This window comes from Patiria miniata, unplaced genomic scaffold (assembly GCF_015706575.1).
Source record: "Patiria miniata isolate m_02_andy unplaced genomic scaffold, ASM1570657v1 HiC_scaffold_23, whole genome shotgun sequence".
NCBI classification, from domain to species: Eukaryota; Metazoa; Echinodermata; class Asteroidea; order Valvatida; family Asterinidae; genus Patiria; species Patiria miniata.
In genome coordinates, this window is record NW_024037062.1 from 3551855 (window position 1) to 3579064 (window position 27210).

General features: G+C 38.6%; 1 protein-coding gene across 1 annotated transcript; it reads left to right on the top strand.

The window, feature by feature from the left end:
* The first annotated feature begins 1188 nt into the window (after window positions 1–1188).
* Window positions 1189–26059, top strand: LOC119731398 (adipocyte enhancer-binding protein 1-like). The gene is made up of 4 exons (XM_038204569.1): window positions 1189–1537; window positions 19682–19816; window positions 23224–23438; window positions 25922–26059. The coding sequence occupies exons 1-4, from the start codon at window positions 1189–1191 to the stop codon at window positions 26057–26059; spliced, it is 837 nt and encodes a 278-aa protein (XP_038060497.1).
* Window positions 26060–27210: the final 1151 nt, after the last annotated feature.

Here is a 27210-nt window from a genome sequence, read left to right on the forward strand (position 1 = left end):
AATTGAAAGCCCCCAGTCCGGGCCACAGGTGCATTGCCATATCTCTTCAATTCCCCAATTCCATGGCTCTTAGAACTCCCTAGATCTAGTATAGAATAATTTGAGGGTAAAACTTTTATTCATGAGCCCGGCGGATGGATATTTGGCCTATTTACTGGTGTGCAAGCATAGGCTGTATTGAATTGCAAACTGAAGCCTGCTGGGAAACCTCGCTTCCATGGGAACGATCTTGCTGCGCCATGTTGTTTACCATCATGCCTTGCAGGATCGTAACCACTGGAATTGTCTCATTTAAATATGTCGAAAATTGGCACATTTAAACTAAGACTGCAGTCGATGTATCTACCGCGCGACGCCATGTTTAAAATGTTCAAAGTTGGTTTTTTGAAGAATCAATCCTTTCCAACACCAGGTTTCGACGTTGCGTTATTTAGCAAGGATTTGTATTAAATGTACATACCTCTTTCGTCCCTTTACAACCGAAGATACAGGTTCTTTTGGGCGAAAAAACGAGGCTACCATAATCCATATCGTACAGGCATCGCGCAAGAAAAAAAATGTTTACGCATGCTTGGACGTGACTTGATGTGCATAGCGCGCGAGCGCCCTATCCGGTTCGTTACATAGATATTCTATATCTTAGAGAGCAAAACGCTTGTTCATCTATTTTGTAGGTGAGATCTATTTTGAGATTTCATCTGTGTTTGGACCCAGGTTATAATGATTGGTTTGAGAGGACTCTTAATTTAAACATACACTTAGACGATGAGGCTATACTTTCCGGCATAAGTGAAAAAAAACAACCACCGTGGATTGCTCTTAACCTGATCCTTAGTTTGTGTCGTTTTCACATTTATAAGATGAAGATGAACGATAGCAGATCATCCATTGCACTATTGATACTTGATTTAAAACGTTATTTTAGTTTGGAAAAGTACATCTTGATTACAAATGGATCTACTGCAAAATGTCATACAAAATGAGACTCCTTTGAAGTACTGTGTCGAAACTAACTCTGTATTCCAAATGTATTATAGGTCAAGATATTTTGCGGCATTGCTTTGGTTTCTTAAGTAGTTTCTGTGTAGCTGAGAAGTTGCTTTGAGGTTGAATAACATATTTCTTCCAGGGGAAAAACATAAATAAATAAAATAACGAGCGTCACATGACATTGGGTTTTGCTCTGTCATGATCGTCGATGAACCAACTCCAAACAATAACCATTGTTACGGTTACCGTGGAAACTATGTGACGACAGCAAGCGATATCCCAAACATTAGGCTCATCGTGCCAGGGAGTGGTGCTCTGCCCGTTTTGATCGCAGATATCAAAGTGAAGACCTGCTGGCTGGTCATGAAAAACCCGCGTAAAATGTGGGTCTTCAGTTGGACTCTGTGGCTTTTTAGTTCCTTCTTTATTCTACCTGTGCGAGGGAACACGTGTAGTGCCATGGTCCAGGCTGCACCCGGTGATGATCTGACCGCACTTCGTAACAAGGCTTTCGCGTCTTTCAGAGCCCAGTGCCGTGGTAAACGAGGTAAGTAATTCTACTCCAAAATTAATCTTTTAAAAGTGCAACTATAGCAAGATGTCTTACAGGGAAATCTCAGAAATGTGGTGGTTGTGCCAAATTACTAAATTGAGTTTTTTTTATTGCAATCATTTCATTGCAAAACCAGATTTCTAAAATGATCTGTTTGCTGACGTTTTGCGATCCGTATGCAAATTAGGAGGCCACGTAACTATAGTGTTAGTCTCTATATCAGAATTAAAGCCGAGCTTCATCTTATCAAATACACATTTAAAGGACCGTGCAATGGAGTTTTTCCCATGATTCGAACTTCTTAAAATGCAATAACTTTTGTATTCAGGCTTTTCCGCCAACTTTGCAGATTGGCTTTCCCGCCGTCAACTGAAAAGCAATTGTTTTTCTTCCAATTTTTTTTTGGTTTTTGCTTTTTTGCATAGTTGCAGAAAAGTCTTCGTCTATAATTATGCGTCAAGGAGGGCGCTGTAAGATCACCCGGCTTAACATCGTATAGGGGTGCACCCAATCTAATAAATGTCCAATAGACAACAGTGTAAATGCCCATACTTCAAAATTCTTTTAAAAATACTCAAAACTCTCACATGTTTTCACGCTGCACAGAAAAATGATGATGAACATGTCAAATTTCATTTTATTTTTAATTTTTGTTGGGTTGACCGATGACTTTTCGAGACAATCTCATCCAAAGAAGCCGACCCCTTAAATTAGTGATATTTCCCAAAGTGAAAAAGTAGCCATCTCGAAAAGGGATCCCTCCACAACATGGCTAAAAAAAGTCCGGGCCAGAGGTGTATTGCCATATCTCTTCAATCTCCCCATTCCATGGCTCTCAGAACTCTCTAATATGGACGAATTTGAGTGTATAACTTGTATTCATGAGCTCGGCGGACGGATATTTGGCCTATTTACTGGAGTGCACCCATAGGCCTACTTAAAGAAAACCGAATCCGGCATAATATCCACTAGACATTTTTCTACGCATTTTCAGCCAATGCATTGCGTAGCGACATGAACGCGGCTCTGCTTTTTCACAGTACATTGCGCCGATAACCATCTTTTCACGTTACGTTCTGTGATTTTTATCACAGTTTTTTTTTAAGCAAACATGTCATATTATTATTTTAAACGTCACTAACATTGTAATGAGTGTGGTACGGGGCCTGTAACTTCACAATTGCTAGTTTTTTAAAGCTATTTTAATATACCGACCTTTTCAGATGAGTATACAAGACCATGCTTATTAACTTCTTGATCTTCATAATATGTCTGGGTCTAGTGTGCTTTATGCACTATCATACTATGTCTGGGTCTATTGTGTACTTCGTGCAATATCTTATTCCTGGTGGCTGTGTCATCTTTTAAGGTCAATTTTATCAATTTTATCAATCGATCTTACTTTATTATAGTGTAGCAATTTTTTCATTATGTTTTGTCATTTTGGCTGGTGCATTACTTTTGCCTTTGTCTTTTTTATATAAAAAAAATGCTCTTTTAAAACGTACTTCATTAGTGTGTCAAATTAGATTGTGTCAAATTAGGTTTTAAGATACAAAATCATTAATCCAGGTCACTTTTTTTGGTCCTTCATGAAAATGCATAGACAGATACGCATCTTTCACACCTTTCAATTGTCAGACTTTTTTATTTGACAATCTCATTCCTGCAGCCGATTTCATGTCACCTTATGCGATGACAAAGAACACTCGGGCCACCATTTATAGTGTACGTTGCGCAACATTTCAGTCACGAGAATTTTAAGAAAGTTTCTCAGTGCGTAAGTCTGTGGATTGCTCAACAAATTATGGCATGACGCATTTATTTGAGGCTGCTTTTACATTGTACTTGTGACAGAATTGTAAGGTCAGGGGCGGATCCAGCGGGGGGGGGGGGGAGTTGAGGGCGCACGCCCCCTTTCCTTCAGATAAAACATTAAGATGTTCTCCCCACGTACAAACGTGGTTCAAGGTTCAAGGTTTATTTATTTCCACAGCATCAAATCTATAAATGACATAAAATAATTGCATAGCAGAAAAGAATTACAAATAATACAACAAAACTGATATTTTAGAGACACTGCAGAGGGGCCCATTAAGAAGCAGAGCTTTTAAGCATGGGCCCCAGACGGGCATGCTCATTGAGCCCAAACCAAGGGAAAGGAAGTAACTTACAATAAACACTATTAAATGGTCAGTCAAACGAGGTAGGGCTCAATGAGCAAGCTGTATTTAAAGTAATTACATAGAAAAGCAACATACCTAAACACAATACACATTCAGACGTAAACAACAGACAAACAAACAATACAATACAGATCATTTTAACTAGTCAGGTCAGCAATGAGCAATAAAATAATGGATATTCTACAATCTACATGTAACAACATATATCTACTAGCATGAATTAATAATAAGTTTGAATTAAGATTGATTTAAATAGGCGTTTAAAAGTGGAAAGATTGGTAGAAGCTTGAAGTTGTGTAGAGAACGAATTCCACAGCTTGGGTCCCTTGTATTTAACAGTATTTTGAGAAAGAGAGGTACGACTAAATGGAATATAAAAATTAGAAGCTTGGCGAGTCCAATGAGAATGAATTTCACTTCTGGCTAAAAATACTATTAATGGAAGATGGTAAAGTATTGCGAGAAGATTGATACATTAAAGACCCAAGCTGAACGTTATACATATCATTAAGTTTTAAAATTCTATGTTTTATAAAAAGGGGATATGTGTGTTCATAGAAGTCGGCAAAACTAATTACACGCAAGGCTCTTTTCTGTTATAGAAGTAGTCTTGTAGCAGAACTACTACCCCAAGCAAGTAAACCATAGTTAAGATGAGAGACAATTAGGGTGTTATAAAGAGATTCCAAAACATTTACAGGTAAAAGATGCTTGATTTTGTTAATACACCTACGTTTCTTGCAATGATTTTACATAAATGAGCAACATGATTTTCCATGTTAGCCCTGGGTCAATAAACAAACCAAAACATTTACAACAATCAGTTTTGATAATTACAGAATCATCAATCATAATATTACAGGCTAGTTCACTGACAAAGTTACTGAACAACATGAAGCTAGTTTTGGAAATATTTAAGGATAATTTATTAAGTCTGAACCAACTCGAAACAGATATAAGTTCGGTGTTAATTAACAGTGTCAGTGAGGTAATTGAGGTTGCCATGGGAAAAGAATAAACTAGAGTCATCAGCAAACAATATAAAAGAGAGCAAGTTAGAAGACTTTGTAAAATCATTACTATATATTATAAAAAGCAAAGGTCCTAAAATTGAGCCTTGGGGTACTCCGTGTGTAAGAAAACTAGAGTTTGAGTTTAAGCCATTTATAGACAAATATTGGGTTATGCGTGCGTATCGGCCCGATACGCTGGAATTACATATGGCACTATAATCGTAAAAAAAAAAAATAGTTCATCTGGACATGCTAAATCTTGACGATAAAGCCTAAACTATTGACGCATTTGTGATCAAAATGCACCAAAGCCATGCCAATGTTCGCGTATACGATGTTCCGTGCGGCATAGCATGGCAGTGCAGTGCAGTGCCATCGCCATTCACTGGTAGGACTGGAACCAGTGACTAGACCTACATAACGTGACAGGACGAACTTGGACCGTAGAAAATACCAAATATTTAATAAACATCGATGGAGAAAGAGAATTTATTCCAATTAATTCCCAGAACGTGATCTCTCTTTTCTGTGTATGTATTTTCCATTAAAATATATTTATAAGGAGATTGTTCCGCTCATACGTACTTGATATACCGTTAGCGTGTTTCTGAAAAAAATGTTCGGCCACAGCACGTGGGTTCGTTGCCGAGTCCGCTGCAAATACACAGTGCAGGTATGCACACTGATAGTGTGCCGTGTGCGCGAGGCGATATACGGCCACTGCTGGCTGGCGGCTGACGGTGACTAACGTTGAGCATAGTGGCGTGGAGGACTTCAGTTCTCCATTATTTTTAAGAATCATCCACCTTAAATATATGTTTTTCATATTAGGTGAGGCAAGTTTTTATCACTTTTGATGGACAGTCTCGATTACTTTTGTGGCGCGAATGAACTTTATTAAGGCACAAATTATGCATGATTCCTTGGTATGCTGCATTATTTCAATCAGCACAAAATATTTTTTTGACGAATTAAAAATAAATTCCGACCTAACGACCCTAATTTTTGGAAAGTCATGTAATAGGAAGCAGAATTTTGTTTTTTTTTGCTTAATTTGTTTTAATCGGAAACTTACTTTTCATCCGAACTTTTCCAGTTCAGAAAATTGTTATGTTTGTGAAATGTTTATTATATTTTTATTTAAAAAAAAATGTTATCTATCTCCTCTGAATTTTGAGGAAAAATCTACCTCAAAGATCCCAAGATTTGCTCTAAAATATACCAAAGAGCTTCTAAAGTTCACAATTTTGGGACCATAAGTCGGCCCCGAACCCCACGCCGTGGCTTCGCACGTTGGTGTATCACGACAAAACTTCCCCTACAGGTTTAAAAAAATCACGCCCTTCCACCCTTCGGAAGATCCTGGATCCGCCCCTGAAGTTACCTCACATAGATAGTCAGCTAAAACCAAATATTATTTCCAAATGGTGGGTAGAGGTGATTCATTGATTGTTTCACGAATGAACAAATCATATGCAAACATCCGTCGTATATTATGCAGATATTAGGCCTATATTCCTCCAAGATGTTTAATTTTTTTACAACGTTGCGCAGCTAGGCCAAGTAGGGCTGGAACCGTTGCCAGAACATGAGCAAGTCTTTGCAGATGACCAAAATCGACTGAAAGAGAAAAAAGTTCTTGATAATAAATAATCAGTGCTATGGTCGAGTCCACCCCATCCGAGTCCGAGTCCTTGGTATCCTAGTCCGAGTCTGAGTCCGAGTCCTTGTCTCCGAGTCCGAGTCCTTTTGTGAATCTCAAATACACATCATCGTGGATGAGAACTAGGACAAAGTTGATTGTTTGACCCCTTTTATTACAAAGCAAAGGTTAAAGGTAATGTGTGGTATACATTTTAACCAAATTCATAAATGATTTCGCCCTCAATATTTTTAAGTGAACTTCAGGATTTAAAAGGCTTTTCAAGTGTAAAAAACTTAAAATATTGAAATCCCAAATTCCGATCCTCTTTAAAAAAGATGTTGCTGGAAAAAATGTCACTGCTTGTACTCAGAATGCATTGCAAGGTCACAAGTATGAAAATTATGTTCTGGCTTAACTAAGATTTAAACTAAAACATGTTCATTACATCTTTGACACATAAGCATTTTAACATGCGGGAAGATAAGCTGGCACGATGGGGACGCATTATTATACCCCCATGACTGAAAATGCACTCCACTGGTGCACTTGATGGGGTATACAAGTAAAATATTTCACAGAAGTGTAACGCCTACCACAATGGTTTAAAATTTTGGGAGGAAAGAAAAGGTCCCCCCCGCAACTGGATCTATCCCATCATTTGCGAAGTTCCTCAGGCTTATACCAGGATTTCTGTACACGCTGCAGATGACGGATGAAGTTGGAGGTAGTTCCATGATCACTAATTTCAGAAATCGTGGCTTTGCAAAAGTTACAGTTTGCAGAATGTCTCTTCTTGCCCGTTTTGTGGCCCGAATACTTCTTGTGATTGGTAAATCCATACTTGATCACTCGCGAAAGCACTGATTTGATAATATCATGTCGGCGCATATTATCATACCACATATTATGTGGTATGGAGTGGTAAGTCAGCTTCCTCGGCAGTCGACAAGAAGTTGAACACGTGTTGCCAACGATCTGCGGGATGATCGGATGGACTGCTCAGTATGTGCGCGTGCGTGCTGCGTAGGCACTGCGTGCGCCCAAACCTCGAACTTTTGCTAATTGACACATCGTTTTGCAAAGGATTTTCATTTAAATTCTAGCGCACGCAATATTTTAGCAGATAAATGCATGAGAATGTTCGCAGGGTTTACACATTGAAAAAGTGCTGTACAATATAGAAATTTAACATTTAATCATGTCATGCAAGCCACCAGGCCAGTGAATGTGCCAGTTATTAGGCACAGTCTCATTAGTCTGGTTCTATGGCGTCGTTAAGCCCCTGTCACACTTTTGCATATCCCAATACCTTATGAGTTCCTTATCAAAATTTTTCAATACGCAGCCGTACGATCAAAAACGTCGATTTTTTTTGATTACTTTGACATGTGCGACGCAAATCTAGCGAACAAGTAACGAATTCAGCGCATCCACTGCGTATGAGATGCGTATGAGTTGCGTATGCAGTGCGCAAGTTCGCCATCTGTGCGTTTCTCATAAGTTACGAATAAGTACAACGCGCTGACCACTCGCAGGGCGAGCGGTACTAATTCGGGCAATACGTCGGCATTCGATATGAGTTCGTTCAGCGTGCGTTGTATCTGCGCTGCAAGTACGCTGTGTATACGTCCAATATAGGAGGTCAGCGTATTACCGCGTATGAACGGCTTATCCCCCTTGAACACATAGCGTAATCGTACCGCGCTCGACCGATGCGGGACCGATGTGCTGCGTATTTATAACTAAGGGCCCTGTCACACTTCTGCGTATCCTAATTCCTTATGAGTTGCGCATTGACTTTTTTTCATACGCAGTCGTACGCACAATACGCACCTCATATGCATCTCTATCGTTTTGTGTAGGTTTTATGTACGCAGGTATACGCATGGTACGGCCAAGTACGCTGGATAGATTTTGGCATGCACAAAACTACGCTGCGTACGCTGTTACGCAGGTCATAAGTTATCAATACGCAGCGCATCGGTCCCGCGTCGGTCGGGCGCAGTACGAGTACGCTATGTGTTTGTGAGGGATAAGCCGCTCATGCGCGGCAATACGCTGACCTCCTATATTGGACGTATACATAGCGACGTATTGCACGAATTAGTATCGCTTGTCTTGCGAGCGGGCAGCGCATTGTACTTATTCGTAACTTATGAGAAACGCACAGATGGCGAACTTGCGCACTGCATACGCAACTCATACGCATCTCATACGCAGTGGATGCGTTGAATTCGTTACTTGTTCGCTAGATGTGCGTCGCACATATGTCAAAGTAATCAAAAAATTTCGACGTTTTTGATAGTACGGCTGCGTATTGAAAATTGTTGATAAGGAACTCATAAGGAATTGGGATACGCAAAAGTGTGACAGGGGCTTTATGACCTGCGTAACAGCGTACGCAGCGTAGTTTTGTGCATGCCCAAAACTATCCAGCGTATTGAGCCGTACCATGCGTATGCCTGCGTACATACAACTTACACAAAACGATAGAGATGCATATGAGGTGCGTATTGTGCGTACGACTGCGTATGAGTGCGCGCATGCGCACTCAAAATATGAAATATGATAATCAGCAAACATGGATGCCTGCGGTCGCAGTTTGACCCACTGAAGTATCGGTCAACATCACGCTTGAAGAACTTTGATTAATTTTTCTTTCCACGTGGACAGGAATTTAAGGCAATCAAAGTCACTTTTGCAAACCTTAGCGCAAAAAAACAGAGAGTATTTGATGCATTTTTTTTGTTTTTCCGTGTCGTGTAGTACGAAAATATTGGGTCACAAATTCAAAACAGGCGACAGTTTAGGGGATAATTTTTCAGTTTTGCCGAGTAATTGTAAACTTGTCTTCACTGAAAAATGGTAAAAGATGCCATGGAAAGTGCGATGTTTAAATATCATTTAAGTCGGAAACCGTTTCAATGAGAAAAGTAAGGTCTCACGTTATACGTTTTTTCGTTGAATGCAACGTTAGTGTGCACGTACCTGTACACAGACCCTGCGGGAATCTGGCCCGTAAACATGGCTAGCCACGCGCCGCGCGCGGCGCTCCGTTTGTAATCTTTCGACGCGTTGGCAAATAAATGTATACATTTAACTGAAACGATTTACAACTGACTGGTTCCCGCCCCTGAAATGCAAGTACGATCACAGAGGGCACTGGGACCAGTGTATTTGTGCACGAAGCTTTCAAAATGGGTTTACTCGAAAAATGACGATTTTTATAAGCTACAGGTTTCCTTCTTACATCAAATCACCTGTAAAATGATAATAATGTATCATCCTTTCCGATGGTACTACGGCTGATCTAAGGTAAACCCGGAAAATTGTCAAAATGTGTAAACCAAAGTCAAAAGCGAAAGATTTTTTTCCTTTTCATTTTTGTACGTTTTTTGTCCATAATTATTGTTTTTTTTTTATATTTTAAAAGGTTTTTAGCGCCGTTACCACACTGTAGAGACAATTTATATCTTTGTTCACTTGGTCTACTGATAATTTTTGGTTTGAATCATCTTTTAAGTACGTTTGAGAAGGATACATTTTAAGACATGAAAACCAGACAATCGTTCAGTGCGTCGTCTGTTACCGCTCTTTGCAAGCCGACGACGCGGAGGAAACCATTGCGCATGCGTGAGAAGACGAACTAAATGCACGCACGGTCTATGGGGCTGAAACATACGTGGGCCCTTGGGGAGTCTTTCATCAAGAAACTGAACGGGCACTCGCAGCGGACGTCCGTGCCTACACCGAGCACAGACAGTATCCGTATCACACAATATGGACCCGTACGAGTTCACGTCGCGCAGGGCTAGCTACGTACGTAGGCGAGGCGGCCCGTTCACTCAAATGTACACTGCCACTATCCGGCGTTAAGGCTATTTACAAATGAAAAAATATAAAATTCTAGATGATAAATAATCGCTAAAATGATAATCAATAATCTCTGTAGTGTACACTGCCACTATCCGCCATTAGGGCTATTTACAAAAAAAAAAAACACCACTGCACTGCCACCTCCATCCGCCTTTATAGCTATTTACAGTAGAAACAAATATAATATTCTAGATAATAAATAATCACTCAAATGTACACTGTCACCATCCGCCACTGGGGCTATTTATCAAAAACAAACTAAAATCATCAAAATGTGCACTGCCACCTCCATCCGTCATTCGGGTTTTTTACAAAGGAAAAAAAAACCAATAAAATTCTAGATGATAAATAACCACTGAAATGCACACTGCCGCCTCCATCCGCCATTAGGGCTATTTACAATTTTTTTTTTCTTTTTTTTAAAAATTCATCTTTAGTGTTGTACATGTATGATTAAAGTGTTGCAATATAGAGTCGAGTACTAATAGAGGGGGGTGGTAAAGTCCAATGTCAAAATATGAAGACGCCCATCTGGGAAATGGTTAACACCATCAATACAAGACTGTTGACACCAAAACTAATGCTGTATCTCTTAAATAACCCCTTGAAATTCCAAATTAACCCCAACATGGCCCTTTTTCTGGCTCTTTGAGTATTCTGCTGTTCATACCCTGACTAGTCATGTTGTAGTAACGATGAATAAAGACTTATTATTTCAAATTGGAAACATTCAGGCACAACAGCATATGGAAAGAACTCAGAAAGATGCTTAGCTTGAGGTGCTGCCTTGAAAGTTTAACCCCTGAAAGAGGCAACAGGAGCATTGCTTGGTGTGTTATACACATGCGTAATAAGGTGAATGACTTTACAAGACTCCGAATGTTATGGAGGTGGATTTCAAAGCAGGTCTTTTGCTTTTTTATGAATTTTTTTTTATAAACATTCCTGTATTATTCGTGATTGCACTGATAAATAAGTAAGCTGATTCAATTAATATGTATGGAATTACTATGCCATCTTTAAGATGAAAAGACGGACATGGATGGACATTCTTGAATCATACTACATGTACTTTCTTTCTTATGATTAATCCATCTCTTGTTCCCTTATTCAATGTAGAATTGGGTTATTCAACACTAAAGCAACCTATTTTATTGATGAAATTGAGATGCGACTTGATACATGTTCATAACAAGGACACACATTTGTGATGAATTTCTGTTCCTGTTATAAAAATGTATGAAGTCTTGAAGATGTACATCCCTGTAGTTTAAAAATACCAACCGGTAGAGTAGAGTAATACCAACCTTCAGTTGTGTGTTCAATATAAACTATGTCAAAGCTATTAAAATGGGGGGAAAAACATTCATTTCGCAATAATACTCACTGTCCACTGTGCGTGCAGTGCGAATTTATTTTTTTTTGGATGGGGTGGGTTTTTTTCATGCTAGATACCCACTTCCTATTATACAAAATATCCCTCAAATGACCCAATGCATCACCTCTGAAGTGGGCACAATCATATTCCAACATTTTGATTTGCATCCCAATTATCACCCCGTTAGTACTAACGTAATAATTTATTCCAAGTTGTACTTGACCAAATATAGGTTTTCCCAGCCAATTTCACCAAGTTTTCGTTCAATTTAACGCCTGGCTAATTCGATTTAGATTGAAATTGAAAGATCGTGCAGATCGGCATTCGACAATCAAAAAGAATCCTTCAATTTCACTATCCGAGCATTCTATCGCCTTGTAGCTTCACTCGTCCCTATCAAAGACGCATTCATATTAAAATTATCGTGTTGTTCATTCAATGTCGTCTAAACCATTAGTAAGGGGTTGATTGGGCAATCGTTTTCATTAATGGGCAAACATGTTTTTCATTTTGTCAAACATCTTTTAAGACTTCATACGTGTCCGTATTCCTTAGCGTAAATCATATTTGATGTTTGATGACTTCAAACCGTAGATTGACTTTCCTTCTTAATGAAAGGGTATGTGCAAGGAATTTTTCACATGAAATCTTTTTGTGCAACTCTGTGAAATGTAAGAAAACTACACATTTGACAACACTTTTTGGGTTAATCTTATTGCAAATGTCCACTTCTTTAAACATTTAAAAGTTTCCATGTTTTTCCGGACTAATGCTGTTACTGTGATGTCATTTCAGTTTAGGGTTTTTCTTTCAAATTATTCATCCAAATTTGCTAATTGAAAACATTTGTGGGAAAGGGTTGGTCATTAGCTTACTGCCATGTACTGACACATCATATAATCACCAAATTAAAGAATTTTATGACAGCAAAATATTCTAGCAACTTTTTTTGCTGAAATAGCCGTGTTTTCTAATGAATATGAAACTTTGCATTAGCATAAAAAACGGAGCAGGCACCAAAAACACCCATCAAAATGAAAAATAAAACTTGCAAATAAGGTTAAATGTGACACAAAGATGTATTTTCAAGGATTGCATTGAAATCTTTGCATGGGCCCTGTGAATATGGTAAGTGTTCGGTCAGACATACGCAAGAAAACATTTAAGAAATAACGCAAGAGAAGTGTTCCCGACGGTACAACCATTGCCAAACATGCGTCACGTGTCCCGATGTCTTACGCGTCAAGAAATCGTCAACGTAAAAAAGCCCCTTGATCAAACGTTTTAACAAGTAGAAAAGATCAACAGTGAAAAAGAAATTATCTTAGTCCCTTTCAATTCATTATTTCGTTGCATCTTCTTTCCCTCATATCAGTTGATTTGTAACATTGTTAATTTTACAGTCATCAAGATTTTTTTTGTGGGGGGGGGTAGAAATGAACCTCGGAGAAAAATAGGAAAACAAATTGATTAAAAATCTTACTGATTTAATGACCAAACGATGAAAGCGATTGCCCATAAACGAATAAGAAACGAAAAGCATGGTTATACGTTATAAGCGCACAGATGTTCGCTAATTTGAATGCGTCAATCGTCAAAAACGGGTTGCAAAGACTTTATTTAAGATTGCTACAAGTTAAGTCTTGAATGCACCAAAACGAAATAGGCTGCTCGAAAACGAACACGAACATTCACAGCAAAATCTTGGCTGCCTAAAAATGAAATTGAATGAACCCCAAACGAAAAAGAAACCGCAATTGGACCACATGTGCAAAACTCACGCGAAATTGAATGGCTGATAATGAAACTGATTAGAAAAATTCGGAAATTCGCCGGTAAAACCTATATTAAAGTAATCAGTTTATGAAATGTCTGAAAGATGCATATCTTTGCACTGATAATGTCTTTCACTCAGATTCGAGAAGTATCATTTTAGTAAAAAAAACTATAATATGATTTACGCTGAGATAACTAAGAATTTTATAGGAATACAGATATGCAGGAAGTTAAGATATGCTTGACAAAATGTTAAATATTATGTTTGCTCATTAATGAAAATAAATGTCCGATCAACCCTTACTGTTGGTTCAGACGAAATTCAAAGAACAAGACGATACTTTCAGATTATTTTATTCTTTTTGATTGTCGAATGACGTTATGCGTGATCTTTTCATTTTAATCTAAAATGAATTAACCATAGGTGTTAAATCGAATGAAACATATATTATAGGTTTTCCCGAATTTTTCTAATCAGTTTCATTATCAGCCATTCAATTTCGCGTGAGTTTTGCACATGTGGTCCAATTGGGGTTTCTTTTTCACTTGGGGTTCATTCAATTTCATTTTTAGGCAGCCAAGATTTTGCTGTGAATGTTCGATTTCGTTTTCGGGCAGCCCATTTCGTTTTGGTGCATTCAAGACTTAACTTGTAGCAGTCTAAATTTAAGTCTTTGCAACCTTTTGACGGTTGACGCATTCAAATTAGCGAACATCTGTGCGCTTATAACATATAATGCTTTTCGTTTCTTATTCGTTTATGGGCAATCACTTTCATCGTTTTGTCATTTAAATTAGTAAGATTTTTTAAACGATATTTTTTCCTATTTTCCTCCGAGGTTCATTTCCCCCCAAAAATCTTGGCGACTGTAAAATTTACAATGTTACAAATCAACTAATATGAAGGAAACAAGATGCAACGAAATAATAAATTAAAAGGGATTAAGATAATTTCTTTTTCAGTGTTGATCTTTTCTATATACTTGTTTAAACGTTTGATCAAGGGGCTTTTTTACGTTGACGATTTCTTGACGTGCAAGACATCGGGACACGTATGTTTGGCAATGGTTGTACCGTTGGGAACACTTGTCTTGCGTTATTTCTTAAATGTTTTCTTGCGTATGTCTGACCGAACACTTACTGTATTCACAGGGCCCATGCAAAATTTTTACTGCAAACCTTAAAAATACATCTTTGCGTCACACTTAACCATATTTGCAAGTTTTATTTTCCCTTTTTGAGGGGTGTTTTGGTGCCCTTCTTGTTTTTATGCTAATACAAAGTTTCATATTCATTAGAAAACATGTGATGGCATTCCAAGCAAGATTAATGTGACACGGTTATTTCAGCAAAAACAAAGTTGGTAGAATTTTGGATATTTTACTGTCATAACTTTTTTTTTTTTTTTTGGTGATTATATGATGTGTCAGTACATGGCAGTAAGCCAATGACAGAACACTTTCCCACAAAAGTTTTCAATTAGCAAATTTGGGATGAATAATTTGAAAGAAAAAACCTAAACTGAACAGTGTCTTCCTGAAATGACATCACAGTAGTGACAGCGTTATGCCGGGAAAGCATGGAAACTTTTAAATGCTTAAAGAAGTGCACATTTGTAATAAGATTAACCCAAAAAGTGTTGCCAAATGTGTAGTTTTCTTACATTTCACAGAGTTGCGTCAAAGAATTCCTGAGAAATATTCATTGCACATACCTTTTAATTAAGAAAGAAAGTCAATCTTCGGTTTGAAGTCATCAAATATGATTTAGACTTTTAAGACTTCATACGGACACGTAATTGAATGAAAAACGCGATACTTTTAATATGAATGCATCTTTGATAGGGACGAGTGAAGCTAAAAGGCGATAGAATGCTCGGATAGTGAAATTGAATGATTCTTTTTGATTGTCGAATGTCGATCTGCGTGTTCTTTCAATTTCAATCTAAATCGAATGAGCCAGGCGTTAAATTGAATGAAAACTTGGTGAAATTGGCCGGGAAAACCTTTAATATGATTGTGTATTTTGTTCATTGCTTATTTTGATAAATATGATAATTTGGTAATGTGATTCCTGATGACGTCAAAATGACGTGCCCTCTGTATCAGGGTTGATTTTCGTTCCACGTCTCAAGTTCCTGCTGAGAACAGATTGAAGATGAATTTTTTCTCAGGAATTCTTTTTGCGCAACTCTGTGAAATGTAAGAAAACTACACATTTGACAACACTTTTTTGGTTAATCTTATTGCAAAGGTGCACTTCTTTAAGCATTTAAAAGTTTCCATGTTTTTCCGGACTAACGCTGTTACTGTGATGTCATTTCAGGAAGACACTGTTCAGTTTAGGTTTTTTTCTTTCAAATTATTCATCCTAAATTTGCTGATTGAAAACATTTGTGGGAAAGGGTTGGTCATTGGCTTACTGCCATGTACTGACACAACATATAATCACCAAATAAAAGAAATTTATGACAGCAAAATATCCAAAATTCTAGCAACCTTTTTTTGCTGAAATAGCCGTGTAACATTAATCATGCTCGGAATACCATCACAGGTTTTCTAATGAATATGAAACTTTGCATTAGCATAAAAACGGAGAAGGCACCAAAAACGCCCCTCAAAATGGAAAATAAAACTTGCAAATAAGGTTAAATGTGACACAAAGATGTATTGCATTGAAAACTTTGCATGGGCCCTATGAATATGGTAAGTGTTCGGTCAGACATACGCAAGAAAACATTCAAGAAATAACGCAAGAGAAGATTTCCCGATGGTACAACCATTTCCAAACATATTACGTGTTCCGATGTCTTGCACGTCAAGAAATCATCAACGTAACAAAACCCCTTGATCAAACGTTTCAACAAGTAGAAAAGATCAACAAGGGAAAAGAAATTATCTTAGTCCCTTTCAATTAATTATTTCGTTGCATCTTGTTTCCCTCAAGTAACTTTGTAAAATTTACAGTCGTCAAGATTGGGGTTTTTTTTAGGAGGGGGGAATGAACCTCGGAGAAAAATAGGAAAAAATGTCGATTAAAAATTCTTATTAATTTAAATGACCAAACGATGAAAGCGATTGCCCATAAACGAATAAGAAACGAAAACTGGCATGGTTATACGTTATAAGCGCACAGATGTTCGCTAATTTGAATGCGTCAACCGTCAAAAGGTTGCAAAGACTTAATTTAAGACTGCTACAAGTTAAGTCTTGAATGCACCAAAGCGAAATAGGCTGCCCTAAAACGAAAACGAACATACACAGGAAAATTTTGGCTGTCTAAAAATGAAATTGAATGAACCCCAAATAAAAAAGAAACCGCAATTGGACCAGGTGTGCAAAACTCGCGCGAAATTGAATGGCTGATAATGAAACTGATTAGAAAAATTCGGAAATTCGCTGGGAAAACCTATATTCAAACTCGTCCATCAACATCCATTTAGTGCACTTCCAATGTTTAATTTTGTCTTTTGTCAGACAATTTCTAATTCAGTTCATACAAGCAAATTAAAACAATGATTACACGTTTTCGTCCCGGAGTATTCGATCTCGTCTCGTCTACGCAAAACCTTAGCTTGTTATTCAGAATCAAATTCGTCTAATTGATTTGATTTATATAAGACGAATTCGATCTCTGAATGCTACCATTCGGAAACAGCTTAGATGAATTTGACCTGTAATGTCGAATATTCTCGACCCAGTGACTAAAGAGGGTGACCAAACTTTGAAATTGAATGGTAAATGACTAATTTAAGTGGTTTTCTTTAAGCATGTGAAATTTTTCTCGGACGAAATTGAATGTTAGAGTTGATGAAATTGAATGAAAATGTTTTTAAATAGCCGGGAAAACCTATAGTTTCTTAGACCGTAACATTGCCAAGGCCTTTTTGGTAATATTTTATCCTCTCGTCAATTTGATCATAAAGTAAGCCTCGTTCATTTATGATGCAGTTACTCCGGGAGAATACACAAAAGAGGCACAACCATTAATTGCTAGCCTTCTACCTCGTCTTCTTGCCCAAATGTCAATTAGGCATCGATAAAAATAAATAAATTTAGTCAAATTATCCATGACATTTCAATTGTGTAGTTCACTGAAAAGCAGAGCCAACATAAAAAAACCCCTGAAAGCGGATTACTCCATGAACTTATGTTTTTTCATCACAGAGTTTTGGTAACCCTTGGGGTAACCCACCGGATACGCACCAATGGCGGCGATTTCTAGTCAGGATTTGGAGGGCACAGCTGCGTCGACAGACGAATCTCCAGGGGGGGGGAGGGAGGGGAGATTGCCAAGTAGGCATATTAATGGTTCGAGCTTAGTGGTAGCCCGCTAGCCAAATGCGAGTAAATACAGCAGCGGGCTAGTCAAAGCACTTGTTACATTACAGTGTAATAATTCGTTTGTCTTGTTAATGACCAATACTTTTATAGGGAGATATTTCAAGGGGGAATTAACTTAAATTATGTGGTATAGTTTAATGTTTGTAATGTAAAGTTGAATGTATTTCAATATTTTGAGCACAAAAACCACGACACCTTCTATTGTATGCCACTGTATATAAATGGCAATCAACCAAATCAATCAATCAATCAATCAATCAGAACTATTAAAGTCCCCCTGGCGAGTCATAATTATTGAAATAAGGCATGCAACTTTCTCGTGTATTCGTGGATTTTAGCGTTTTTAATGGAAATTGCGGCCTGAAATCCCCGAAAATGTCATGTTTTGGATTGATTAATACTTATCCTATTTCAAAGGTCTGGTTGAAAGGGAACAATAGGTTTTCCCGGCGAATTTCCGAATTTTTCTAATCAGTTTCAATATCAGCCATTCAATTTCGCGTGAGTTTTGCACATGTGGTCCAATTAGGGTTTCTTTTTCATTTGGGTTTCATTCAATTTCATTTTTAGGCAGCCAAGATTTTGCTGTGAATGTTCGTTTTCGTTTTCGGGCAGCCTATTTCGTTTTGGTGCATTCAAGACTTAACTCGTAGCAGTCTGAAATTAAGTCTTTGCAATATTTTGACGGTTGACGCATTCAAATTAGCGAACATCTGTGCGCTTATAACGTATAACCATGCTTTTCGTTTCCTATTCGCTTATGGGCAATCGCTTTCATCGTTTGGTCATTTAAATTAGTAAGATCTTTTAATCGATATTTTTTCCTATTTTTCTCCGAGGTTCATTCCCCCACTCAAAGAATCTCGTTTTATTATCTTAATCAACTGCTTATTTTCTCGGTTAAACGACTTATTATCTTGTTTAAACGACGGATTTTATCTGGTTTAAACGACTTTTTTATCTGGTTTAAACGACTTATTTATCTTATAAATGAATAATTTGTCTCTCGTTCAAACGAGCCTAGGCGCACTATTAAAGTGAAATTCGCGCTACTAAGGTGTTCCCCATCTGCCCTCTCACATCTCGCATCTGGTGTGGATGACCTGACCTTTGTGTCGCAAGTTGTAATATGCAAATTTGGGACAATTATCATCTCGACTCATGCAAACGCAATTGGCATTTAGGAAGGAGACGAGGCAGGCATGAGGTTACAATCAAGTAAAAGCTTTATGTGGCCTCTCTGGGCTCCCTTACGTTTTGTACTAAATAAATGTAGTCGGGCACCATATGCAGACGTTGTTGTAATTTTGTAATTGTGCGTCTGGCAGCCAGACTGAGGGAGTGATGGTCATGTATCTGGAACATGTAAACGCTTTTTAATGAGCGCAAGCAGACTAATGACCAGCGTGGCAGCTCATGCACAATGTCGATATCGCTGTAGTGTGTGGTCCGACGTTATGGTTTTCTCTGACTTTTGTCTTGACTATCCAAATTTCGTGTATTTAGTATTTTTGACACGTCCGGGATGTTTTTCTTTATCTGTTGACATAGCTTCTTGAAGTAAAACAATCACACCACCAATATGATATGAGAGATCAAACTAAAGAAAATAGTATAGACAAAAATACATAATTTTGAAGTTAATCGTGTGCTACTTCATTCAACTTGTTTTGTGATCATGAATGCACCCGCCATCAGTAGTACCGATCGATAGTAGCGCGGCAGCGACATGCAAATGGGGGGACTCAAATGCGTCCCTGTAACGGCGGGCAAGATAGAGGGCTCCCTTTCATAATTTTAATTGACATTGGAAGCACTCTGGGTTGCGGAAAAAGACCCATTACTATTTTCTTTTTCTTTTTTATTAAAATGGGATTCGGTACAAAACCTGTTCTCGAAACAATCGCACATTTTTCCTCAGATGACGTTTCTTGCTCTGTGGAGGGACCTCTCGGGATGGAAGATGGTCGCATCCGGGATGAACGCATCACAGCTTCGTCTTTTTGGCGAAACCTCGCTAGCCACGCCCCATCCAGGGCCAGGCTTAATACTCAAGGTAAGCATTTGTATTTCAGACTAACCACGTTATACTTCGTACAGCCATTTCAAAGGAAAGACAGTTGTTTAACCCTAAAAGGGCCGGGCGGAATCCGCCCCCCCCCCTCAACTTTTTCCGCGATAGCCTTGAAAAAAGAATGTCGCGACCCGAGCTGTTCGTCTGACTTTTTAGCTACGAGCCTTGCCCATCTTTTGATACCAAAAACATTTTAAAAAAAATCCGAAGCAAACTGAATTTCCCCATAAACGTAGTGTACACAGAGCATTCGTGCATATGAATAATTAATTAGCCATAATTCCAAAATCCTTTGACCTATAGTCATGAAATTTCTTGGGTATGTTCATGGTAAGTGCATGTACTGAGTTTCAAAAATTTTCGTCACTCGATGGCCGACATCTTAGGGGGCTGAGAGATGGTCCAAATAACCTGGCCCTTTTAGGGTTTAAGGGATATTATACGGCCTGAAATTCACGAAATTATTATGTTGTTAGGGATGTTTCTTTTTACTATTTCAAATGTCTGGTTGAAAGGAAACTAACCTAATGTCTTACCGTTCTTGAGAAAAGACGGATGAACAGTTGTTTACATCGCACGCGTTGGACTGCTGTGGCATACATATACGCATTTCCCGCCGTTTCCATTCAATGTACCGTTCAAGTCGTGTGTGTCACAATACACAAAGTACCAACACAAATGTTGTTTCTCGCACGTCCGCATTATACAATACACTGTGTCATGCCAGATTCACAACTAGCACTCAACAGCTCTATTTTTGAGACTCACTATTTTGACACCCAAAATTAGTTGTCGCATGGTTCACGCAAGAATCACACAAAAATAACCAGTTTTAAATGATGGTTGTGTAGACGTTTATGTCTTACTATTAAATGCTCTTTCCATTTAATATAATTTCATTAAAATACGTTTTGTAGCCCAATTGAGCGCATTCGCAATGTCCCTTCAGTTGCACAATTCACTGCTCGATTTGTGGTTGATTCGTAGTAACCAAATCCATTACGACTTTGCACTAAAAAAACGTGCGGACGTCAATAGTCGAACGATATCGGCAAAATGTCATCAGGAAGTTATATGGGTCAAGGGTCCCTGCTGCGCATTGTGATGCGTGCAGCTATCGTACGCGTAACCAGCAATGCGACCGACCACCAAAGCGGTCCTGAAGAGCCGACGATACCATGGGCGTCGCTGCAGGGGGGTGGAGGTGTCACAACCCCCATTAGACATTTTTGTCGGTGAAATCATGGTGCTGTCGGCCAAAAAAGTGAAGAATAGAGAAAGACGTAAAAGAAAGAGAGAAGAAGAAAATATTGAGAGTGTAAATAATAGACACCGTTGCTCAAAACCCTGCGAAGCTAACATCCGGTTCTGAATTCCTGGCAAAAACAAATTGTACATTGTGTCAAGACTGTTATGTCGGCACGAGCTGCCGCGCGAGCTCGCTTCATATATACGGCGGTTGACAGCTACGGCTAAGTGACGACTCACAACCATGATGGATCAAGCTAAAGTTAAAGAAGGCAAAACTCGAAAGAGTGTAGAGCTTCAGTTTGATGTAATGTTTGTGATGCAATACATCAACTTTGATGACCCCCACCCCCATCTCCCTAAACACGAGCCAGTACATTAAAAAAAAGTCTGCGGAAAGTGGCCAGGAAATGCTTCAGATTGCACCACAAAGCATAAAATCCAGACCTTTTAGGCTGGCCCTGGACCCCACGCACACATAAAAAAGTCAGCAGAAAGTGGCTAGGAAATGTTTCAGATTGCACCACAGAGCTCACAATCCAGAACTTTTAGGTGGGCCCCGGACCCCACGCCTTCAGGGCTTCGCGCTCTCCGCTCGCATATAACAGAAATTTACTTTAGGATTTAAGGTATATTCCATCATTTGTAATTTGTGCATTATGTTTGTTTGAAGCCACAAAAGTGCTCAAAATCTAAAGAAGGGTGATGAAGTTTCAGCTCAGCTGTATATTTCGAGAAAAACAGCATTCTAGGATCTCGATTTCAAATCAAAAGTTGCTGAATCATGTTTTAAAAGTGGGCCTGAATTCAGCGTCCGAGACACGTTTTCACTGAGCCGATTGCAGCTACGCGAAGTCGCGCACTGATCCGACGAATTATAGCAACAGCGTGCGCGTGTGCATCGTGTCAACGCTTGCGCGCGCTTCGCTGAATATAAAAACGAACTACTACGGAAATTTCTAACGGTGCTTCTTAAAACGCACCGTTGGAAGGGCATTCCTTCGTTGATTTTTTCAAAATGACAGCTTGCCAGAAAGAATAATTTCACAGGGAGTTTAGTCCCCTTGCTATCTTTCAACCAAGAATGTTTTTTTCAACAATAATTAGGTCTGTCACTTTTTGGATAGCTGCAAATGATGGACTATAGCTTTAAAGACCCCCCCCCCCCCCGACTGGGATCAGGGATCGGGCCTGCACAAGGTATGCTTACGTGGGCGTGTACACGCCAGCAGCGTATCCAGCTTTTGATTTCGGGGGGGGGGGGGGGGCAACTGCACATCAGCGCCGAAATGTAGACATGTTTTTTTTCTTCGGACACTTGCCCTCCGTAAAATCAAAAAGCGGGGGGAGGGGGGGGGGTGTTGGGTCTGGTATCCATCTTCCAAATGGGGGCACTCTTCAAAACTGACCATTATTATGCATACTACATATCAAATGAAGATTTTCACGGCTCATTTTAATGGTTGTTGAATGGGCCAAGAAAAAGTCTCCGGTTTCTGGTATGGAGCTTGCCCAAAAAGTGGTGCGGCGATATTTATGGGAGACCAGAGAGGCCACATAAAGTTTACTCTCGATCATAACCCCATCTAAAAACACGTTAAAATTGTGCAGCAGCAGGATTCCTGTCAAACCAGTGAATTTGGCGGTTTTGAGACATCATCTTTCATTGAAAAAAAAACCTTTTTCATTTTGCCGACGCGCATGGCTACGGCGACGCGCGCGCATACCAGAAACCGGATACTTTTTTTTTTGCCCTTAGTGGGATTGATGTCAGAGGAACTCTTTAAACATAACTGAAAATTTATTCCATTCAGAGCAATCAACATAATAAACCATTATAATACATGATGTGGGGAATTAGAAATGGATTTAATTAAGGGATCTTTTGGGGCGGAAATTATCAATTATTTTGTGTGACGGTCCGTCGGCAAATTTCATGATGACACCCCCCCCCCCCTTTCAAAATGGTCTAGCGACGCCCGTGGACGATACGTTAGTAAACTTAGTCTAGCGTTGGGTCAGACAAAGATTATTGGCAAAGATTATTCAACATACCTCGAAGTCCAAATTTGAGCCAGATTCCTGCAATATGGCTAAATCGTTGAATGCAGTAAGAAATGTTAGGTTTTTTTGTTGTACAGGATACGCTGCAGCATGGTGTAATGATGAAACTACTGATGACATCAGTCCGTGGATACAGGTTCACTTCGATGGCACAGTCACCATCACTGGTCTGATCACCCAGGGGCGTGGAGACAGCCCATGCGACCAATGGGTGACGGAGTACCAAGTGACGTACAGCGAAGACGGTCAGTCCTGGAATAACGTGACTGATGCAGACGGCACACCAATAAAGGTATATAGTCAGGTTGCATACGGTTGGAATCGTGACCGACTCAAGCAAAGCACCAAACTTGGCAGATAGATTATTATAGCCCTAAAGAAGATATTTAGAAGGGGTGCCCACCTGAAATTCTTTTGGGAAGAGTGCCTAATTTGCATATTAAAGCGTTAATGAGTGCAACTTTAGAGTATAATATAGGTTTTCCCGGCCAATTTCACCAAGTTTTCATTCAATTTAACGCCTGGCTCATTCGATTTAGATTGAAATTGAAAGATCACGAAGATCGGCATTCGACAATCAAAAAGAATCATTCAATTTTACTATCCGAGCAATCTATCGCCTTGTAGCTTCACTCGTCCCTATCAAAGATGCATTCATATTAAAAGTATCGCGTTGTTCATTCAATTTCGTCTAAACCAGCAGTAAAGGGTTGATCGGGCATTCGTTTTCATTAATGGGAAAACATATTTCACATTTTGTCAAACATCTTTTAAGACTTCATACTTGTCCGTATTCCTTAGGGTATCATGAATTTTTCTCAGGAATTCTTTTTTGTGCAACTCTTTACTACTGTGAAATGTAAGAAAACTACACATTTGACAACATTTTTGAGTTAATCTTATTGCAAAAGTGCACCTCTTTAACCCTAAAGGGACCGGGGCGGAATGGTCAAAATAAACAGGCCCTTTTAGGGTTAAACATTTAAAAGTGTCCATGCTTTTCCGGACTACGTATGAGCGCCCTGTTACTGTCATGGCATTTCAGGAAGACACTGTTCAGTTTTAGGGGTTTTCTTTCAAATTATTTATCCTAAATTTGCTAATTGAAAACATTTGTGGGAAAGGGTTGCTCACTGGCTTGCTGCCATGAAGGCACCAAAAACATCCTTCAAAAATAAAAAATGAAACTTGCAAATATGGTTAAATTTGACACAAAGATGTATTTTCAAGGTTTGCATAGCAAACTAACTTTGCATGGGCCCTGTGAATACAGTAAGTGTTCGATTAGACATGCGCAAGAAATCATTTAAGAAATAACTCAAGAGAAATGTTCCCGATGGTACATCCATTGCCAAACATAGGTGTTCCGATGTCTTGCACGTCAAGAAATTGTCAATGTTTAAACAAGTAGAAAAGATAAACAGTCAAAAACAAATTATCTTAGTCCCTTCAATTAATTAATTCGTAATAACATATTGTTTCCCTTATAGGGCCTATTAGTTAATTTGTAACATTGTATGTTTTACAGTTATCAAGTTTTGGAGGGAAATGAACCTCGGAGAAAAATAGAAAATGTTTCGATTAATTTTCTTTTACTAACTTAAATGACCAAACGATGAAAAGGATTGCCCATAAACGAATAAGAAACGAAAAGCATGGTTATACTTTACAAGCGCACAGATGTTCGCTAATTTGAATGCGTCAACCGTCAAAAGGTTGCAAAGACTTAATTTGAGACTGCTACAAGTTAAGTCTTGAATGCACCAAAACGAAAAAGGATGCCCGAAAATGAAAACGAACATTCAAAGCAAAATCTTGGCTGCCTAAAAATGAAATTGAACGAACCCAAAACGAAAAAGAAACCCCAATTTGACCACATGTGCAAAACTCACGCGAAATTGAATGGCTGATAATGAAAAGATCAGAAAATGGAAAAAATCGGAAATTCGCCGGGAAAACCTATAGTAGCCATTTAGGATCGTTACAATGTCCTCATATTATTATCCAGTCAGTCTTAAATGCTTTAGCAAATGTTATTAACGTAAGGATGTGTAAGTGAAATCCCCAAAATATACTTTCCAAAAAATAAAAAAAAAGTACTTTTCAAAAAATTAAAAGTGGGAAAAATATATTACACTGTAGGAATTAACGATTTATGCAAATTAGGCACCCTTCCCTTCTTAATATTTACTCTAGGGCTATAACAATCTATCTGCCAAATTTGGTGGTTTGAACCAGTCGTTCACGATCTTGTCAAAAATTGGGTCTAAGCTTTCTGACTAATAGAAATGTTTAAAGGTATCAAAATGTCAAAAGTCGTTTGCTGACTATGTTACGACATAATCAGTAGCGTATCCAGCTCATGATGTGGGTGTGTGTGTGGGGGGAACCGCACATCCACAGCGAAATATAGACATGGTTTTTTTCTTCCGACACTTGGCCTCCGTAAAATCAAAAAGTGGTGGGGAGGACCATCTTCCAAATGAGGGCGCTCTTCAAAACCTTTATTATGCATACTGGAAAAGATATGCCGATTTTCACAGCGCCTTGTAATGCCTTTTTTTTTAGCTGGTTTTCTTTTTTGGGGTTGATGTCAGAACTCTCTAAACATTTATGGAAATACTTACTGAGCAAATTTTTTTTCAAAAATCCTCGGGGGGGGGGGGGCACGGTGCCCCTGCCCCCCCCCCCCCCCTCATCTGGATATGCCACTGGACATAATGAATCCATTCGAATGTCAACAACCTGAACACACCATTCTTCTTTTTTGAACAGTTTCCTGGTAACAAGGACAAGAACACCCCGGTAACTACTCACCTACCGTTTGCCTTGCGCACCAGAATCCTGCGCATTCACCCCACTGCATGGAACCACCATTGCAGCATGAGGTTTGAAGTGATTGGCTGCTATTAGTCAGACTCATTACACTGCCGACGAGTGAGTGAAATGATTTCAACGTCAAAAGGTAGCTCTGTCGTAGAACAAAACGAAAATATTCATGCTTGTAAATACCGGCTCTACTCAAAATTATTTGGTAGTTTGGATAAAATTTGATGAATATTATTAGCTTTTTTTCCTTAAAATTTGTGATCTATATTTCTGATGCTCTTAAAATGCATACTGGTAAAATCGTTAGTCAAGGTGTACGTATAGATAATTAGCTGATTGGTAAGACTTTTATAGAGTAAAAACAAACCCTGGGAGTACACTTTAAAAAAGAAAGGCAAATCTCCAGGGAAATCTGGACAGTCGTACAGCAAGGTTGCTTTTTCCTGTGTACTTGAAGGACTTAAAATAAATTTAGAATATGACAACGAATAAGAGAAATTTTATGTACGAATTTAAGAAAGAAATATGCTCGTTATAAAAAATGAAGAATTATTATGTGTTAGTTGCTAGAAGGTACGGTGTGTCTAATAATAATAATAATATAGGTTTTTCCCGGCGAATTTCCGAATTTTTCTAATCAGTTTCATTATCAGCCATTCAATTTCACGTGAGTTTTGCACATATGGTCAAATTGGGGTTTCTTTTTCATTTTGGGTTCATTCAATTTCATTTTTAGGCAGCCAAGATTTTGCTCTGAATGTTCGTGTTCGTTTTTTGGCATGCTATTTCGTTTTGGTGCATTCAACACTTAATTTGTAGCAGTCTTAAATTAAGTCTTTGCAACCTTTTGACGGTTGACGCATTCAAATAAGCGAACATCTGTGCGCTTATAACGTATAACCGTGCTTTTCGTTTCTTATTCGTTTATGGGCAATCGCTTTCATCGTATGGTCATTCAAATTACTAAGATGTTTTAATCGATATGTTTTCTTATTTTCCTCCAAGGTTCATCCCCCCCAAAAAAAATCTTGATGACTGCAAAATTTACAATGTTACAAATTAACTGATATGAGGGAAACAAGATGTAACAAAATAATTAATTGAAAGTGACTAAGATAATTTATTTTTCACTGTTGATCTTGTCTACTTGTTTAAACGTTTGATCAAGGGGTATCTTTACGTTGGCACTTTTTTGACGTGCAAGACATCGGGACACGTGTGTTTGGCAACCATCG

What these genes read in the sequence shown, in the direction of transcription:
- LOC119731398 (XM_038204569.1), top strand. Translation starts at nt 1,189, where the DNA reads ATGATCGTCGATGAACCAACTCCAAACAATAACCATTGTTACGGTTAC. An exon ending in GGCCAGGCTTAATACTCAAG is followed by an intron (nt 19,817 to 23,223) that starts GTAAGCATTTGT and finishes TTTGTTGTACAG; the next exon opens with GATACGCTGCAGCATGGTGT. An exon ending in CAGACGGCACACCAATAAAG is followed by an intron (nt 23,439 to 25,921) that starts GTATATAGTCAG and finishes TTTTTTGAACAG; the next exon opens with TTTCCTGGTAACAAGGACAA.